Source organism: Phyllobates terribilis, unplaced genomic scaffold, assembly GCF_046119375.1.
Source record: "Phyllobates terribilis strain yellow unplaced genomic scaffold, ASM4611937v1 Scaffold_4714__1_contigs__length_57955, whole genome shotgun sequence".
NCBI classification, from domain to species: Eukaryota; Metazoa; Chordata; class Amphibia; order Anura; family Dendrobatidae; genus Phyllobates; species Phyllobates terribilis.
Genome location: NW_027367463.1, coordinates 15,292 through 34,735, shown reverse-complemented (window position 1 = coordinate 34,735; position 19,444 = coordinate 15,292). Strand labels below are relative to the sequence as shown.

At 33.1% G+C, this 19,444-nt stretch overlaps 1 protein-coding gene across 1 annotated transcript; it reads right to left on the bottom strand.

Annotated features, from left to right (window-relative positions):
• Window positions 1-7,535: 7,535 nt before the first annotated feature.
• LOC141249522 (uncharacterized) lies at window positions 7,536-10,382 on the bottom strand. The gene is made up of 5 exons (XM_073669661.1): window positions 10,224-10,382; window positions 9,592-10,110; window positions 9,058-9,270; window positions 8,829-8,960; window positions 7,536-8,234 (listed from the first exon to the last, which is right to left on the bottom strand). The coding sequence occupies exons 1-5, from the start codon at window positions 10,380-10,382 to the stop codon at window positions 7,536-7,538; spliced, it is 1,722 nt and encodes a 573-aa protein (XP_073525762.1).
• Between the last annotated feature and the right edge of the window lie 9,062 nt (window positions 10,383-19,444).

Genomic DNA, 19,444 nt, shown 5'->3' with positions numbered 1-19,444 from the left:
CCCAAAACTTATGAAAATATCTGAACATTATTCAAAAGTATCTACACATTGTTTATATTTTCACTCAAATAAATACATGCGGCAAAGTATTTTCACACATTTCCTATTCAATTAACTATTATCTTCTTATCTAATCTAATATGTCTATTTAATATTAAAGCAACATAAAAACAGTTTATGTGTCAACCTCTCATTGATTTGGACACATGTCATCTTCTTATTAACTCTGAATAATTTTTTACACTTGTCAAATTTAAGAGCATTGTTATTTTCGGAGACACATGACATTCAATTTGGTAGACACGTGACATAAATTATAAACCTTTCCTTTACCGATGTATGACTAGGATACTCTGACTTAATAAAAGTAAATAATATAATTTGGACAATTATTATTTTCAAGAATATCATTTTTTATTATGAAGTGGAAAATAAAATAATCTATTTTATACAGGGAAAAATTTAGCATTATTAAAAATTTAATATTATCTTTTATATTTGATTATAAAAATATCCCATCCAGAAAAATAGAAAATGACTAAAATAAATAAATAAAACACATTATCATAATTAAAAAGAAAGTATTATACAAATACAATCACTATTTGTGACCTACGAAAAAGATATTTACTTATATTGTGAGTTGTGACTCAATATTTTAATTAGTATTATTTACTAATTTAGTTACAAATTATAATATATATCTTAAATTATGTTTTCTTTTAATATAAAAGTTTTGGATAAATTACGCGGGTTACACTAGTATCTATTTAATCTTCTAATATCATACTATAAAGTTGAGTTGGATGTTTATTAAATGACTTCAAGTCAACCTATATTTTCCTATTTTACCCTTAAACAAACTTCACGTAGCCATTGTTTTCCGTAGAATTTCCGTGTAAACCCCCATATCCATCCATTTATACTATAAAGTTGAGTTGGAGGTTTATTGAATGACTCCAAGTCAACCTATATTTTTCTATTTAAATGAACTTCATTTAGCCTTGTTTTTTAGTAGAATTTCTCTCTATACCCTCACATCCATTTATTCTAGTAATTGTATCTTAGCTCTACTTAATCTCTTCTACTTCTTACTTAGTGTTACAATCCCTTCAACTCTTCCCGTTTATACCTTTTTAACTTCCTCTCCGCCGTTAATCATTCATCTCCTTTGACCTTCTAATCCCTCAATTAATTACGTTCTTCGTTATGTATGAACGTTACGTATAAAAACCTTTCATTTTTAATTGTCGGTATGACATTAATTAGCCATTAATTGCCTTTGCCCTTGTCGTTAATTGTCCTTCCTTATGTATGGACGTTATGAATAGACAGTTCATGTGTGTTCTTCAGTATCGTCTTGCGATTCCAATATTCCCTGATGGTTTTACATGTCCTTGTTGCTCTTCCTATGTCATGGATCGGTTTGGTGACCATGCGGTGCATTGTGGTAATGATGTTGGGCTCAAGTATCGGCATAACTTGGTCCGAGATGTTTTGGGGGACATTTGCTTTCAGGCTAGTGTCTTTGTGCAGAAGGAAGTGCCTATGAGGTTCTTATCTGAGGATGGAAGGGATCTTCGCCCTGTTGATCTACTTGTCCATCGTTGGGACAATGGGAATGACGTATGTCTTGATGTTACTGGCGTTTCCCCCTTCACGGGTGTAGGGGTTCCCGCTTTTGTTCCTGGGGTTGCTGTCTCTTATGTTGTCCCTAGGAAAAAGGAAAAGTATGAGGATAAGTGCATGGAGAATGGTTATAGTTTTATCACACTTGGTTTCTATACCTTTGGAGAATTAGAAAGTGATGCTATTGAGTTTCTTACTAGGGTCACTCGGGTTGCTCAAAGCAACATTGTTAGCCCCAATATGCGTTCTTTTATTTTTCATAGATTGTGCTTTGCTGTGAATAAGGGGGTAGGCGCGCAGTTGATTGCTAGACTCCCAACCAACTTTATGTAATCATCACGAATTTCTGATATTATGTTCTTCCATTTATTGTCAATCATCTAATTATTCACATCTACCTCATAAACGATATTTATGCAACTTAATCATCTGATAGAAGAGTATATTATATAAGTATATTCGTTTATATATAACTAGCATATATCCCGTGCCATGCACGATAATATTCAATATATAAATTATAAAAAATATTTTTTATAAGAGAGTTTATCATAGATGTGATATTTAATTAAGTTGTGAGATTTGATGAGATGATAAATAGTTATTAAATAAAATAATGATACATGGTGAATAGTACTACTACAATCCAAATAATATATAAAAATGACCCACTCTAAATTTAAATGAAAATTTTATCTATGAATAAAATATTTTATTTTTCTGAAAGTTTTTTTTAAAAAGATTCCATAAAAATTGGATTTGTTTTTTTGTAAAACATAAAATATAAATTATGGCATGTTTAAATCTTAGGGAAGAAATGTAGTTTGTAATAGTATTCATTATATATTAAAATATATGTCTATATATGTTTGATATAGTTATTAATTGAAAGTAATCTAAATTTATAAAAGAATTTTTTAACATTTCAATTATTAAGTTATTTTTAGAAGAATCATTTAAATTTAATAATTAAACAGATAAAGATAAAATTATCTTCGAAATGTATTCCTAAAAGTGAGGGAGTTTATGTATAAATATCACTCTAATAAGAGATTCCAGGAATAATACATGTTCTTAAATAGAAAATCGGTTAAGAATAAGATTTGATTAATAAAAATAATATATAAAGTTGTAGCTTTGATATATAGGTGATGGAAAAAAGAAAGAAAAAATTAATTAAAAAAAAGAGATAATAGTGTGACAAATAGTGGATTGACACATCAACTATATGACCAAAACTCCTGAGGAGACATTAAATAGTTTTATTTTAATATATAGTATATACATATCATTTTGACAATGTCTAATATGAAAAAAGTATATTAATACAAAAAAAATTATTTTGCTGAAAGTGTTATTAGAAAAGGTGTCACAAAAATAGATCCAATAATAGATTTAATAAAAAAAATTATACCTAATAAATAATTGGCTAAAATTAAGAGAAAAGTGATAAACTTTAATATATATAGGTTGTATTGATCTTATTAGATTGTATTGATCTCATAAATAAATATCACCGTAATAAGAAATTCTATGAACAATATATATTCTTAAATAGAAAATCGGTTAAGAATAAGACTTGATAAAATTTGATTAATAAAAAATAATATATTTAACTGTATCTTTAATATATATATAGGTGAAAAAAAATATTAAAATATTAATAAAGAGGAGAGAAAATAATATGCCAAATAGGGGATGAACACATAAGTAATGGTTGGGTTTAAACTCTTAAGAAATGTTGAAATAGTTTTGCTTTAATATATATTAAGAAAATTAAGATAGTGCAAATTGATAAAGTTTTCATTAACACTTTTTTTTATTTATTATTCAAATTAGAACATGATCTTTTAATTTTTTTTTTTAATATTGTACTATCATAATATAAGAGAGATTATAAGAGATATAGTATTATAATAGACTAAAATAAAAATGAGATGAAAAATATTTTATAAATTATATGAGATATATGAGATTTATTTTTGTAATAAAACAATACAAAATACCTATAAATTTTATGTATAGATTAGATGTATTTTTATAATAAAATAATACAAAATATGCATATTGATAAAGTTTTCAATAACACATTTTTATATTTTTCTTAGTTAGAATATGATTTTTTTTATATTGTACTATCATAAGATATGATAGATTCTAGGAGATAAGTTTTACGATAAACAAAAATAAAAAATAAGATAAATTCTTCTATGAATTATATGATATACATGAGACATATTTTATAATAACATAACATAAAATAGTGCATATTGATACAATTTCCCTTTACACTTTTCTATTTTTTTAATTACAAGATAACTTTTAGTTGTTTTATATTAAATTATTATAAGATAAAAGAAAGTTTAGGAGATATAGTTTTGAAATAAATTAAAATAAAATAAAATCTTATTAAAAATAACATTATATTGTACTATTATATGATAAAGAGGATTCTAGAATATATAATTTTACAATAAAAAAACCTTCTACAAATTATATGATATACATGAGATGTAGTTTTGTAATAAAATAATACAAATATTGAAAATTGATATAATTTTCATTAATACTTTTCTATCTTTTTTAGTTAGAAGATGATCTTTTGATTACTTTACACTTTACTATTATAAGATAAGAGAGATTTAGGAGATATTAAGATTTTATAATAAACCAAAATAAAATATTCTAAACTTTTACATGGTGTCTCGTGCCATGCATAGAAAATAATATTTATATATTAAATTAATATTTTATAAATTCTTCTACACTTTTTTATAATAAATATTTTAATATTATATACGTGATTTATAAATATTATTATATAAATCATGTATATAATTGATAAAATTATTTATTTAGAAACCAATATTATTTTAATATATTAAATAATTCTTATTAATATGTGAAATAATTTATTTATATTTTCAAGTCTAGTGTATATCATATATAATTTATATATTTTATTAATATCCCATATAATAGGAGATATAAAACCATTTTTATATTCAAGTGTATTATAGAATGGTGCATACTTGTTGATGATAGCCAAAAATTATTTATTTTTATTTATGATAAAATATCATATATAATTTATTATAGATTATTATTTATTATTTATTTTTATTTATAGAAAAAGTCAATAAGAGATATAATTTATATATATTTTTATAATATTATTTTATAGACTTATTTATAAAAATAATTCTTCTACAATTGGATATATAAAATTTATATATTAAAATAATATTTTATAAAATCTATTAAAAAATAAATTAACTAAAATAAATAAGAGATATGATTTTATAGACATACGCTAGATTTTAAAAATTCTCTGATTAAACAGAAAATCGATTAAAAATAAGATTCGATAAGATTTGATTAGTATATAAATAATATATTCAATTATAACTTTAATGTATATAAAATGATAAAAAATAAAAAACAAAAATATTTAACAACAGATGAGAGAGAATAGTGTGTCAAATAGGAGATTGACACATAAGCAATTATAGAGTCTAAACACTTGAGAAAGCTTGAAATAGTTTTGCTTGAATATTTTTAAGATACAACAAAGAGTCTAATTTAGTACTCCCTCTATCCCTATATGTTCTTCCATTTTAAGTAGTGTACGCTATTCATAGTTTAGGAGAATAATCTCGTTTTTTCTCAATATATAAGAAAAAAAAAACGTAGTCATATCAGATCTAGTTTTATTCATCTTAATAATCAACATATATTATGAAATATTAACAATATAAATTATACATCAATAAATATACCATTGAACAAATAGGAAGAATATTAAGAGATAGGAGGGTATATAATTTTCAGATTTAGAAACTCTTAAATGTGGAAAAAACGATATGTTAATACTGCTAGCCCTAGATACTCTAACACAGATGAAAGTTAAGTGCGCCGCTTGGTTTTCCTCGCGCTAACGTGAGATGAAAACCACGTTATCTCCATCTGCAGCCGTCCGATCTTCTGACACGTCATTAATCTTCTCCAGTTTCTCATTCAACGGCTGAAATCATCGTCAATGTACTGGTCGGGGACGAACAACCTCCTCTCTTCTGCTCAGGCCTCCACTCCTCTCCCTTCCTACCAATTTTCCGATTGATTTTCCGGTTTCGGTCTTAGAAATTTATCAGTTTTCTGCTCAAGTTTCTCATCAACCATACTTAAGATGAAGGTTATGGAGGAGGAGTTGGAAATCGAGCAGGTGAAGGAGGAGAGTTTGCTGGTGAATGGGAAAAAACACGAAGAAGAGGATGTTGACGACGACAGCGTAGTTGAGGAGGATGATGATGATGGCGAGGAAGAGGAAGATAGCGAAGACGACGACGACGACGATGAAGACGGCGATGACGACGGCGACGACGAGGAGGAGGGAGACGACGGCCAGGAGGTTCTTCAGTCTTCCGGTGGTCCTCCGGTTCACACAGTTGATGACGACGAGGACGAAGATGAAGATGGAGACGACGACGACGAGGATGGGGATGGAGATGATGATGACGACGATGACGATGACGAAGATGATGAAGAAGACTATGATGGCGATGAACAAGAGGTATTATCTTAAATCTGGCACTTCTTTACATTTCTTCTGTCAAGCTAGAAATTTATAGGTCAATTAGAGCTGTGGTTTTGCTGGATTTAGTACCTCTAGTTTCTACCTCGATCGTCTCTTGCTATATACTAGTAATTCGATTGGAACCTCTGCTTTAGAGATCTGTGATAACACTTTCCAGATCGAAGTTGATTAATTAGGTCTTTGCCATTACTAATTTGAACCCTATCCAAAAAGTTCTTATCTTTGGTTTCTGTACCAGTTAAAAACAATTGCTTTCCACTGATACATCTCTTTTGTCAGGGTGGAATGACAGATTTTCCTTTGTCTTCTTACCTCCTCATCTAAAGTGTTACTCTTAAAATATTAGAAAATCTGTTCTTCCGTGAGATGATTTTTTTTAACTTAGTTATCGAGTGCTTGGATGAGATAATTCCCTCCTATAGTTTCCAATTGAAATCGTCTTATTTGTACATTTTGGATCTATCTCATTCCCTGACTTTCAAACTAGAAGGGCATAGATCCGGAAAGTCAATTTGATAAATTGTTTGATGCGTAGGATGTGGGAACCGAGTATCTAGTTCGTCCCATTGCACCTGCTGAAGAAGAGGAGGATCAAAGTGACTTTGAGCCACGGGAGAACGGAGATGAGGAAGAAGATGATGGCAGGGAAGATGAGGCCCCACCTAAACGCAAGAGGTCGGGCAAAGATGACTCAGATGACTCAGATGATGAGAGACCACCCAAGAGATGACCGATATTGGAATATATAACAGGTGAAATCCTCCATTTCTAAAAGCTCTTTCTTTATCTAGAGTTAGCTTCTTCAGCTTGGATTTTTCTTTTTTCTTATGAGTTGGGTAGTAATTAATGATGTTGCTGCTTCGTATGCTGCTTACCCTCATTTGAGTTCCAAATCTACACATTTTCAGTGGTAGATTGCGTGTAACACAGAATTCTTTTACAGTTTTATGATCTGCTTGTGTATGTCGAAATACGTGGATGGACAATATCTTTGAATTTGGAATGATCGATGCTACTTTGCTCAACTGCAATTGTTTAGAAAAGTTTCAACGAAGTTGCTTTTGCAACTATATTTTTTTTGGATATTCTATTGTGATATGAAATAATATTAAGAAGATAAGTGAAATAATATTGGATTAGGGGGAAATCAATTGAAGCAAAACAGAATGTTACTAAGTAATGGTGAAACCAATTCACTATATCTCAAGTTTTACTTGTAAATCTGTAATTCAATTGAAACAATCACCATACACAAGTAACAATGGATGAAGCGAAAAACAAACGGAAACAAGCAATGAATCACAAAACTCACTCACACATACCTATTAAATGGCTTCCTTCCTAAAGCAGCAGGCATGGAAGTAGTAGAATCAACACTCAAATTCCCAATAGTAGATTGCAATTTCTCCTCCATAACCTTCATCTTTTGAGCTCCTCCTTTCTCTCTATTTGGTGTAGTTGTGGCTGAAAACAATGACCCTCTCTTATTCCACTTGAATGACCCAATCCCTTGCCCGAGCGTGAACGAGCCCCGTCTCTTAGTCTTCACCTCAGGCGAAGCCTCGAGCCCCATTTTCACTTTTGCCTTGGCAGAAGCCGTTGGCTCCATATACCTAGGGGCTGAGAAAGCCGGGCAGCTCGTAAGGCTGTCATCGTCTTTGAAACGAGCACTGAGAGTGGAGTTTGCGACGTTGTTGCCCTTTTCAGGTCTCGCTTGTGATGGGACCGCCACTGATCTGGTGGATCTTGGGGTGGCGGAACCCAAGTGCTCGAAACCGAGGTAGTCGTTTCGACGTAGCCCCAGTGGGCTCGTCGTGTTCGGTCTTGGAGGAGTTGAGAAGATGTTCTTGATGGCTTCACACTCCGAGGGTTTTGTTGTTGGTGTTGGTGTTCTGGTGGTCGGGTTTATGGCTGACCCGTCTAGCCAATTCGACCACCACGGGTACCCGCCTGAGGACCGGATATCCATTAGAGCCGCTTGAGGCATAGTCTTCGGGCTTGCTTTCCACAACTGGACAATGTATAGACACACATCAAAATGATATCCACTAATAACACATTGACTAAGGTTTTGCTCGGTATATCGAGCCGAAATAGAAGTTTGTTATTCTCAACGTCCCATTATACAGTTCATGTTTTGACTTGGTATACTTGTCAATGCACGTTTTGTATAGTAAATATCTTGTTATATGGTAGTAAAAGTCACAAACTTTTTATATTCTTAAAGTACTCATTGAGATGAATCAAACAAGATCACACACGACTATGTTTTTCTTTAGATTCGTTTCAATTGCGAATAGTGTCTAAAAACGAAATAGGAACTAATGTTATGGGAAAAAGGGACTAATCTTTATTCACACTAATAAACTAGACCAATGAAGCTACACTCATCTCCTTCACCTAAATCAGCATTTTCCATAAGTCCAAGCTCTGTCAATTTGATAAAAGAAAAAAACAAGTTTCACCAAAGGGAGTTCAAAGGTTATGAAATGCAATGTTTTCTTTGAGCTAAGTTGAAGACATGTAGTGTTGGTAATATGGTTGAAGAGTCAAGAGAGAAGAAAAAGGGGTGATGAAGAACAACTTGAAGTTGATATATACTTGCCTGATGTGAGTATGCATAGGCCATGGCTCTTTCTCTCTTGAGCATGGCTTCATACTTCCTCTGTGCTCTCGCCTCAATCTCTTGTTTAGTCAACCTACTATCTTCCCATTCATCTGGATATCCATTCTCAGACTGCCAAAATGTATCAAGATATGATGAATAATGCATAAAATCCCATACAGTAATGTATCATTCGAAACGAGGACAACAAAAAAAGCACGCTAATTACCGGTTGGGTGAATTTGAGCTTGTCACTAATACTTTGGCGTTGCAGCGCCTGATTTTCAAGCATTTGAATCCTTCTAGACTGGATCTGAGACTGCACACGTACAAGAAGTTGCATACATTTCATAGCATTAACCGTCTGACGCTTCACGCTTTGCCCTCTCAACACTCCTTGCAGCCTTACTAGTCCTCTTAGGGACCTGTAGTTCCTCCTTGCCTGAACCATCAAATGACCCAATTCATCTTCTTAGGATCATATGTCCGTAAATTTCAAGCTTTAACACCAAACCATTGACAAAAACTAAGGCAAAATTTGCTTGAATTGTTCAAAAATAGAACATAGCAACTATATACTTCATTTTTTCTCTATATTTAGCTAAACCTCACCATATTTCCTTGCCTCACATGTTTAATCATTGTGTACCATATTATTTGTGCTTAACTTTTGATCTCAACTATGGGAAATGCAAATCACATTAGTGTTAACCTATGATTGGCAAGCAAAACTAAAATGTGAAAACTCATGTGTGTAACTAACCGTGTAACCTCTATAGGTAGCTTGGATCTTGGTGGCACACATGTTTTGGTACCTCAACGTGGGCTCTGGTCTCGGGCGATGAACATATCTCGAACTAGTAGACCTTGATTCACCTCCAACATTCAATGAAGAAACCTCTTCCTTCCTTGAAGAAGAGGCCGTTCTTTGAGGAGTAGTTATTTTTGGCGCCAAAAACACCCTTTGCGAAGTAGAGCCGCCATTCATAGGAGAAACAACCATTTGAGGTGCAAAATTCCTTATTGGAGTAGTAGTAGTGGTAGTCCTTTGTGGTGTAGGAGTCCATGGGGAGAATGAATCTTGAAGAGGAGTTGTACGTGTGCTCGGTTGCTCGTATGGACTAATCGGCCTATAGTCTATGAGATGGTGTTCGCGCTCTGCCTCTCCGAGTATCTCTTCTATGCTACTTGGTTGCTTGAATAGAGGAATGAATGAAGATCCATGCTTTAGTTTTCCTACCACTTTTTTCTTCTTTTCTTTTGCATCTTTCTTCTCTAAGCCCTGCGATTCAAGAAAACCAGACGATTTAGAGCTTGTTTAGTATCCATATTTGACTTCACATCTTTTGTACACATGCTTAATTGAAGCAAACGAGTCATCTAAGACAAGATTACTTTGCTAAACATAAGAAAAGGGTATGTCATTGTAAGATATGGAGTCAACTTGTTAGTTTGAGTAGAGAAGCTTACTTTGCTTGCATCAACTTGTTTATCCTTAGAGTTAGGTATGAACACCCTCTTGATGGCTGAAAACCAGTTTCCTTTCTTCCCCATCTTCCTACATTAGTTGCTTCAATTTCTGGCTAAGTAAAAGTCGTGTACACAACAATTTAGTATTCGGAAATAAGAACAATGCTACTACAATGAAATTAAATCGTGCTTAAACTAAATTTGTTTGTTTCTAGGAGGGTATTTTGAAAAGATTTCATTTTGGATTTTTGATTTCATTTTTAATGAACCAAACAACACTTCTCCTTGAGAAATGAAAACCCCAAAGACAAGCAATCAAAATTAGTGTTGGAGTAAACCAGTTGCAATCTTGCTTGGAACCCAATTATACTTCAAGACACTAAATTGATTTTTAGAGATTAAATACATAAGACAAATACAAAAGAGAAAAAACATTTGTTTAAACAACCCGCCAGTAGAAAAATTGTTTATACCACATACATCCACTAATTAATGGGAAATATATAGAGAGAGCAAAGACTAATCAGCTCATTAATTTCATATTAGCATACTTAGTATGTGATGGGCACCTTAAACATGCAAATTGAAGCATGAAAGTTAACACTCCAACAACCAGCAACCAGAAAAACCATACAACCAAATTGAGCTCTAAAAACACCAGAATTGATCATACATACATACCAGCTCAGGGTAACCAAGAAAACTTGTCCAGGATAATAGAATTAGCTGAATAGGCTATCTCTCACAAACCCACCAGTTACTTGGTTTTTAAACTGTGATCTTTCTTCTTCTTCTTCTCCTCCATAAATGGGGAGTTGAACTGCATTAGCCCAGCTTGGCCGCTGGGTTATGAAGAAAAAAGAGGAGCAATAAAGATTTCACCTTTTTTTTAACTTTATGAATATTTCTCTCACCTTTTTTTGGTGGATTGACAAATTCTGTTCAAGGATTCTTGATTAATATAATGCCGGTTGATGATGATAATGATTGTTGTTTATTGTTTATTGTTTTTGAATTCGGTTGCTTACATTGTCACTCAATGTACTTCAATTAACCAAACGACCCCCACATGCTTTTACTTGCCTGGAAAGACTAACATTTCACCATCCAATTGACAGATTTTGATTAAAAGTTGCAACTTTCTGATTGTAATGAAAAAGAACATAATGTTTAGATTTAAAGTTAAACGACTTTGTAGAAAAAAGATAAAAATGAAATACTGCTGAAAGAAGAATCCAATTTAAGATGTGATAATTGGAAGCTGTAGAAGTAGATGTCCTATAGAGTAGTTACAACTTACAAATCATAAACTTTTTAGTTCAGTTTTGTTTGTTTATTTTTGTTTTTGGGTAAGATGTTAGTTCAATTTGTTGAATGAATAATAATTCGTTTTTTAAAAGTGTTTTATCAGAACATATAATAAGAAATCTATTTTTGAATTAAAATTCTGAAAGAAAATAATTGGCCCATTATAACAAAATCTTATTTGTCCTAGCATCAAAATTAATAAAATGTTTGTAGATGTAAATCCTAACCTATGCCTTTAAAACACATGTTAGAAGACCGATGACAATTCTAGGTACTTTCTTTTTATTGTTTTTTCTTCAGACTCACCCCGATTTATCAAGAACTGATAACACTAATTTGTAACGAGAAAATGATATGACACTAGCTGATGTGTTTGCGCTATCAACTCGTCACAAAATGGTATGACACTTGTTGATCCGTTTGCGCTATAAAAACCACAACACTCCTATTCCTTCTCCACTTAACTTGCTCTTCCTCTACACTGGGCTAATTTTGGTCAGTTTAAGCTACTTCTACATTGCGAAAATTGATTTGAAGTATGTAATTAGTGTATATTTGTTCAACTCTCTGCTGTTTTTTTTTTATGAATTCGTGCGACATACATATGATTTGGAATCTGATTATTTAGTATTTTCATGTCTTATTACGGTTTGGTTGTCTAACTCACTCGATCTGCATTCAAATTTAACATTGCAGGATGTCATGGGAGATTTCTCCAATCAATACTGACAATCAAGAATTGATTCAAAATAATTATACAATACAATTTCGTCATATCTTCAGAGAAAACAACAAGAACCAGATTTTTTTTGACAACAAATGAATTGAACAATACTTCAATTAATGAAATAACGAATTTCCACAATGTATAGTAACTCGGCAAACCGAGATTTCATATGGACCTTCATTAATCTTTTCGAGTTTTTTTAGAAATCATTAGTGTTGGTGATTTATATTTGCATTTTAAAGAGATCTAGTCATTGTGTTGCTTGTTCAAAAAAAACTTGATATTACATGAACTCAGGTTTTTCATATACATCGATGCAATGTTAAAAATGTTAGGCGGGAGTTAGACAGTGGGGAAAGTCTAGTGTCTAGGCGGATAAAACATAATCAAGCATCTATGATATTTCAAGAACACACTGTCTCCAAATTAATTACTATCAATCAAATTATGCTACGGTTAGATTGTATCTATTATAAACCTTGTTATATGTAAAGAAACTAGAAACTCACTAAAATTATCAAAAAATATCACTTTTATAAAAATCTTAGACTTTATTGTATCAAAAAATGTTAGGCGTAAGCGGTGAGTATGTGACTAGCTCCTAGGCGGAGTTGTTGGAACACTCCATCTATGCAAGAATTAGGTTTCCTCGAAATTAGACCTTAAAATACAAAGATTTCACAACCAAATTACCTCATTATCCAAATAATGAACATAAAGTAGAGGGTTAATCCAGTGAGGACTAATTTTCCGTGAGGACTGTGAGGACTAAGATAGTGCACCAGTATATTACTGGATAGTGCAATGCGCACTACTAGAAAGTGCACCAGTAGACTATGATGGAGTGCACTTGGTAGTGCAATCGCGAGTGCACCAGTACACTACTGAGAAGTGCACCCTACTGTATTGAGTAGTGCACCAGTAGTGCACTCGCAAAGTGCACCAGTATGCACTGAATAATGCAGTTGGTAATATGCTAGAGAGTGCACCAATATGATAAAAGTGCACTCAGTTGCGATGAGTAGTGCACTTGATAGTGTACTGGAGCGTGTAAAGTGTTTTTTGATCAAAACGAATCAACGGTTGTGAGTCCTCACGAAAAATGAATCGTCACTAGAAACACCTTCACATAAAGTATTATATTATGAACAAAGTGTTAAATTATGAACCTAACTAAAAATAGAAGTTTAAAAAAAGTGGAATGTGATAATTTTAGTAATTGTTCAAAATTTTCTTTATCTTTTTTTTGAACTAACAATACAAAGACACTCTTCCTACGAAAGATGGCCTAAATCATCACATCGGATGATTTTTAAAAAATCCCCAACTCTAAGAGTATTATGATGGGACATGAGCTCTCGTATATCTTCCATCTTACTAGAAGTAGATACTCTAATTACTTCCAAAATCTGAGGTTCGTGCCATCAAGACTTTGAGAGAAAATCTGCAGCTTGATGTCTAGTGTGGGTGTACTTGACAGCCATAAAATTAGCGATGTATTTGTGGGTGTCTTGAATGATAGGATCTATTTCCCAAGGAACCTTCCAGATTCTCTTCAAACTATTAATGACAGTGAGATTGTCGCCTTCGATGACGACAAAAGGGGAACCCAAGCCAACATACACTTTACTCCTACAAGAGTAGTCAAAGCTTCAACTTGGAGAGCACTGATGGCTTGAACCTCGCGTGTATCAGCATCAATAATTCTACTTGCATTGTCTCTAATAATAAACGCAATGTTTCCTTTATTATCTTTTAAAAGAACCATCAAAATTAATCTTAAATCCAATTGTGAGGAGGCTTATACCAAGAACAACGAGAGTTATTTGAAGTAGACCTAGCATTGACCAACTTTTTACCAACAATATTTGAAATTCTAACTTCATTATTCATCCATAAACCTACTTGAGACATGGAAGTAGCAATGGTGTTGTTAATAAAGGTGACTCGTGGTTTTTCCTCTTTCCTAAAAATAATGTTATTCCTGGTTTGCCAAATATTTCACCAAAGATAGAAGACGAAAGAAATATTGGTATTTGAACTGATAAATAGATGAAGCGAGAAATAAAATCGCCAGAGTCATTGAGAGAGTAAGATATCCCTATCTTATTTTCCAGCCAGTAAAAAAGGTCTTTGGTAAACTGTCAGTTAAAGAATAGATGATTAGATGTTTCTATGGCATTTTGGCAAAGAGTACATTGATCAGGGATTTGATGAAAATAGCGATTAATTCTTTCAGCTGTAGGGAGACAATTAGAGCAAGCTTTCCAAATAAAGTTTTTTTATTTTCGGGGCAATGTCTAACTGCCAAAAGCTTATAGTATGAAGAAAATTGCTAGTTGATCTGGTTGCACTAAAGCGGATTGAGAAGAGAAGTCTCCGGTTATCAGAGGCGGACCAGATAATCTTGTCTTCAATCGGGAAAACCGGAATGTAAACTGAATTTATTGTTTTAATAATATGAGCAGGTAAATAATTTGCTAGTTTTTTTATTGTTCCATCGTCTATATGTAGTCCATAAGAAATTGAGAAGAATGTTGGGGTCATTGTCGCCTATGTAGGAAGATAAATCAATGTTAGGAAGCCAATTGTCTGTCCAAAATTTGATTTTAGTGCCATTATCGATTAGCCATGTAATCAGACTTTTAAATTTATCTCTAATAAAAGGAGACGATTAAATTACCACGGAAAGGAGATCAATATTCAATAAGTATTTTTCGGTAAATAATAGAAGTCCATAGAGAATTGGGGTTTGTCAAAAAATTCAAAGAAGTTTCATTTGGAGAGGAATATTATTTTCAGAAGCCAAGCGCAAGCCAACCCCGTCTTCCGTTTTCGGTTTACAAATCCTATTCCAATTAATCAATGGATGGAAGTTTACTATTAGGTTTGTTTCCAGAAGAATTTCTTGTGGATATCGTCAATTTCAAGACAAACACCTTTTGGGAGAAGGAAACATTGCATTAAATGTTTAAGTTTGAAGCAAGATTACTTTGGATTAATTGAATCCTACCAACTTGGGATAAATAGTGCTTTCCACTTGACCAACTGTTTTTTAGATTCGAAACATAATCATCAAATAAATTATTGCAAACACGACCATTGACAATAGGAATCCCTAGATATTTTTCCAATTTAGTAGTAACTAGGACATTCAAGAGGGAGGCGAGGAATCTTTGTTTATCTACTGAGACCTTTTGAGAATTGAATAGAAATTTTCTAAAGTTAATATGGAGTCCACTTTGAATTGAGAACGTCTGAAGGAACGTTTTAATAAAGTTAACATTTTCATGTTTAGCTTCTGCAAAGATCAGAGTATCATCGATAAAACTAAGAAATTGAATAATGCTACCTTGTTGAACAAGAGAAATTCCAACATGCCACAAAGGAAGAGACGCAAATTGAGTCACTAATCGGGCAAAGAATTCCATGGCGATAATAAAGAGGAAGGGAGCAATTAGATCACCCAGTTTGAGACCACAAGACAGAGAGAATTCATGATCTGGCTGGTTTTTAATAAGGACTGAAATTCGAGGAGTCGTGATACATTGATTGATTAGCAAAATCTATTTGTTGGTGAAAAGCCAAATTTATAAAGAATTTTGAAAAGAATTCCAATCTAGTTTGTCATAAAGCCTTTTTCATATCAATTATGATAGCCATCATATTTCTCTTCTTTTTGTTATGTTTATGGAAACCGTGGAAAATTTCATGGGTTGCCAGGATGTTATCATGGTGATTCTACCTTTAACAAAGCCACTTTGAAATGGAGAAATAATTTTCACAAGCAAAGTCTTAAGACGATTCGCCAAAATTAGAAATAATCTTGTAGGTAGATTTACAAAGTCTAATTGGTTGATAATCATTAATAGTAATATAGTTATCCTTTTTTGGGATCAGGGTAATGAATGAGTGATTCCAATGAGAAAGAAGGTGCCCGGAATGGAAAAAGAATTTTACTTCTTCAAAAAGAGAGGGACAAATAGTTTTCCAAAATTTCTTATAAAAGTCGATAAGAAAGCCATCACGGCCCGACGTTTTATCAGGGGGCTGATCAAAGAAGGCGGTTTTTAATTTTGTCAGAGTTGGAGGCTTGTCCAGAAAAGCATTGTCATCGGTATTAATAATGGTAGGTATGACTGGAAGGTCTTCATAATCGATGTGAATTTTGATTAGCTGTCAATCTATTATCGAGTTATAAGGTGATAGCATTCGAAATTTCTTCGTGAGTATAAAGAATAATTTTGTCTTTAGTTTGAAGGAAAAATATCATGTCGATGAGTACGTATTTTAGCAATAGAGTGAAAGTAGTTTGATTTTGATCATTATTAGCATTGTGTTTAACTTTAGACCTTCTTTTCCAATAATTATTCTGAAATTTAAGAAGTGAAGCATGACGATTAGTGATGAAGGCACTGTCGTGTCGTGTGTGCCTATATCAAAGTAATATCCGAACTCCCACTAAAGAGTATAGTGATCGTAGGCGTCGAACCCAAGGGAGCTAAAGTTTCTGTTCCACATTTTAGTATGATTAGCGAGTAACACGGGGGGGGGGGAGTTGGTTATGTAATAAAGCACACAAAACACACAAAAGAGAAGTGAATAAATGATTAAAGGGTAACCTATCACTTCCAAGCAATTGGATTTGGTATGTGGACCATAGATTTCTAATAACAAGTGTTCTAACACATTCAATTGGTTGTCCTACTCTTAGTTCATAAAAAGTAACTAGTCCTAGAAACCCTAATCATGCTACAACCAAGGAAATCCCAAGATTTAATAACAAAATTGCATAAAGCTCAAAGATATGTAGGTTCATGCAATACCATTGAGAAATAGTCGATACTTGACATGAATTCAAGAACTCTACCATATAGGCACTAGCAAATAGTCATGCAAATAGGGATTGCTACCAAAAGAAAAGATGCTTCAAATCGAATTATCAATCCTAACAATATGATGAATATCAATAAACCTAGTTGACCAAACTAGAAGAATCAACACAAATCAATGCAAGATAAAGCTCAAGAGATCAAGAAATAACACAACAATCAAAATAGAACACACGTGTTGAGAATCTTACCACAAAACCAAACCAAATACTTAAAACTTGAAGGTGAACACAATGGTACTTAGTTCTTCATAATATGAGAGAAACGCAAAATTATAAAAGAGAGTGTTTTCTAAAAATTGTGAGATGATTTTTTCTAGAAAGAGAGTCTATGAGAATATATGGGAATATGTGGTCAAAACCCAACGAAAAACATTATAAATCTCCTTCCAAAAAGGTAACTTTGAAAACCATTCAACACCATAATGTCGAGGCGGTTACAGAAGCTTCTCGGTCAAAGAATTACTCCGGAGACGCGACTGCTGTGGACGAACCGCGGTCGCGGTTTGGTCTCTGGTGAACTCTTGTGACGGCTCAGTAAAATTGCCATATCTTTTGATTCACAATTCCGATTGCTCCCAAATTTTGAGAGAATGTAGTAGACTTCAAGATCTAACTCCTCGAATTAAAATCACCTCAACCGGACGTAGGAGTAGGGATAATGGTCCATTTGAACTCAGATAAACTCCTTAACACTTCTTTCTTATGCGTCTTCGTCTTCACTTTGTCGCCTTTAGTCCCGATGCCTCATATGCTTCATTTAACGACTAAGTGATTCTAAACACATATTAACTCACCTAATAACCTCGTTTGGCGCCATCGGAGTTGCACCTATCAAATTCCCCCACACTTAGACCTTACTCGTCATCGAGTAAGCAAAAGATTGCTAACCCTTCCATGCAGCATTAAGGTCTGAGTGAGTATGGGGTAAATCGATATCAACGATCCATCATCCGTACCACAACTCTCAAGTACCTACTTCCAACAGAACAAAGACTACGACCCCAACAAGACATTAACAAAAAGGAAAAGAAACATGAAATATTCTAGCCTAAATGCACGTTATGAACATCCCTGTCCTTAATCATTATGTGTCCCAAGCAAGCACATCACAGTGGATCGTAAGAATATGCGATGGTTATCTCAATCCAAATGATATACGAATGATAACTATGTTAAGTTAAACAAAAGACATCTTTCTTTCATAGCATGCATCGTTCAATGACAAGAAAATAAATGTTCCTCAACTCGAATAAAAAGCAAGTCAAACAAATTCATGTTCTACCCTTAAATTTCACTCTAAAAACAGGCAACCACATCTAAGTCTAACCACAAGGAAAGGTACAAAACATATCAAGAGATGTTTATAAATCACAAAATTTATTTATTTGTTTTTTAGGACCTGTCCGTTTTACAGTCCGGGCCAACACTTTAGACTTTTTTCACGCGGTCATTAGAGGATCGAACCCTTGGTGATGTTCCAACCTTGGAGATCGCGTGCTCATTTTGCAATCGTTTGAGACTCGAACCTTTGATGATGTTCCACATCTTGGAGATCACACACTCGCACGACTTGCGTTAGAAATTTATCAATTAAGCACCAAACACTTTTTGTGTTTTTTTTTGCTTTTTTTAAATTTAAATTATGTGATAAATTTAAGTCTCAATCAAATATCATGCAAAATAACCTTAGTGTTTTAGGTTTTGAAATAGATATAGAAGCAAGTTCTAAAGCAAACAATCAAGGAAGAACACTCATATGTGAGGACATAACTAATTAAATAGCTTTGGTCTACAATTAATCCAATCAAATTCCACATGCTCAAGTAAGTGCCTAGAGCTTAACAAACCATTATCATCATCATAAAGAATTTGTAAAATCAAAGAAACAAAGCATAGTAGAAAGATCCAAAGTACATGCGCTATTATAAAAACCCACAACAACTCAATTAGGGATCGCAACAACCGACACACTAAAAAAACAAACAAAAACACACCAAAACGAACACACCAAAAAAAACAAAAACAAAAACTACATGCATGCAACTACTAATTCCCTCCCCCACACTTGAATCACGCATTGTCCTTTGCAGCAAAAAAGGATTAATAATAACGGGGAAAAGGAAAAAGTAGCGTACCTCACACCACGGGTTGCCTCCCGAGCAACGCCTTTGTTTAACGTCGTTGGCTCGACTTCCGGCTCGTCATCCATACTCTTTT

What these genes read in the sequence shown, in the direction of transcription:
- LOC141249522 (XM_073669661.1), bottom strand. Translation starts at nt 10,382, where the DNA reads ATGGGGAAGAAAGGAAACTGGTTTTCAGCCATCAAGAGGGTGTTCATA. An exon ending in CTACCTATAGAGGTTACACG is followed by an intron (nt 9,271 to 9,591) that starts GTTAGTTACACA and finishes TTGATGGTTCAG; the next exon opens with GCAAGGAGGAACTACAGGTC. An exon ending in AGCTCAAATTCACCCAACCG is followed by an intron (nt 8,961 to 9,057) that starts GTAATTAGCGTG and finishes ACATTTTGGCAG; the next exon opens with TCTGAGAATGGATATCCAGA.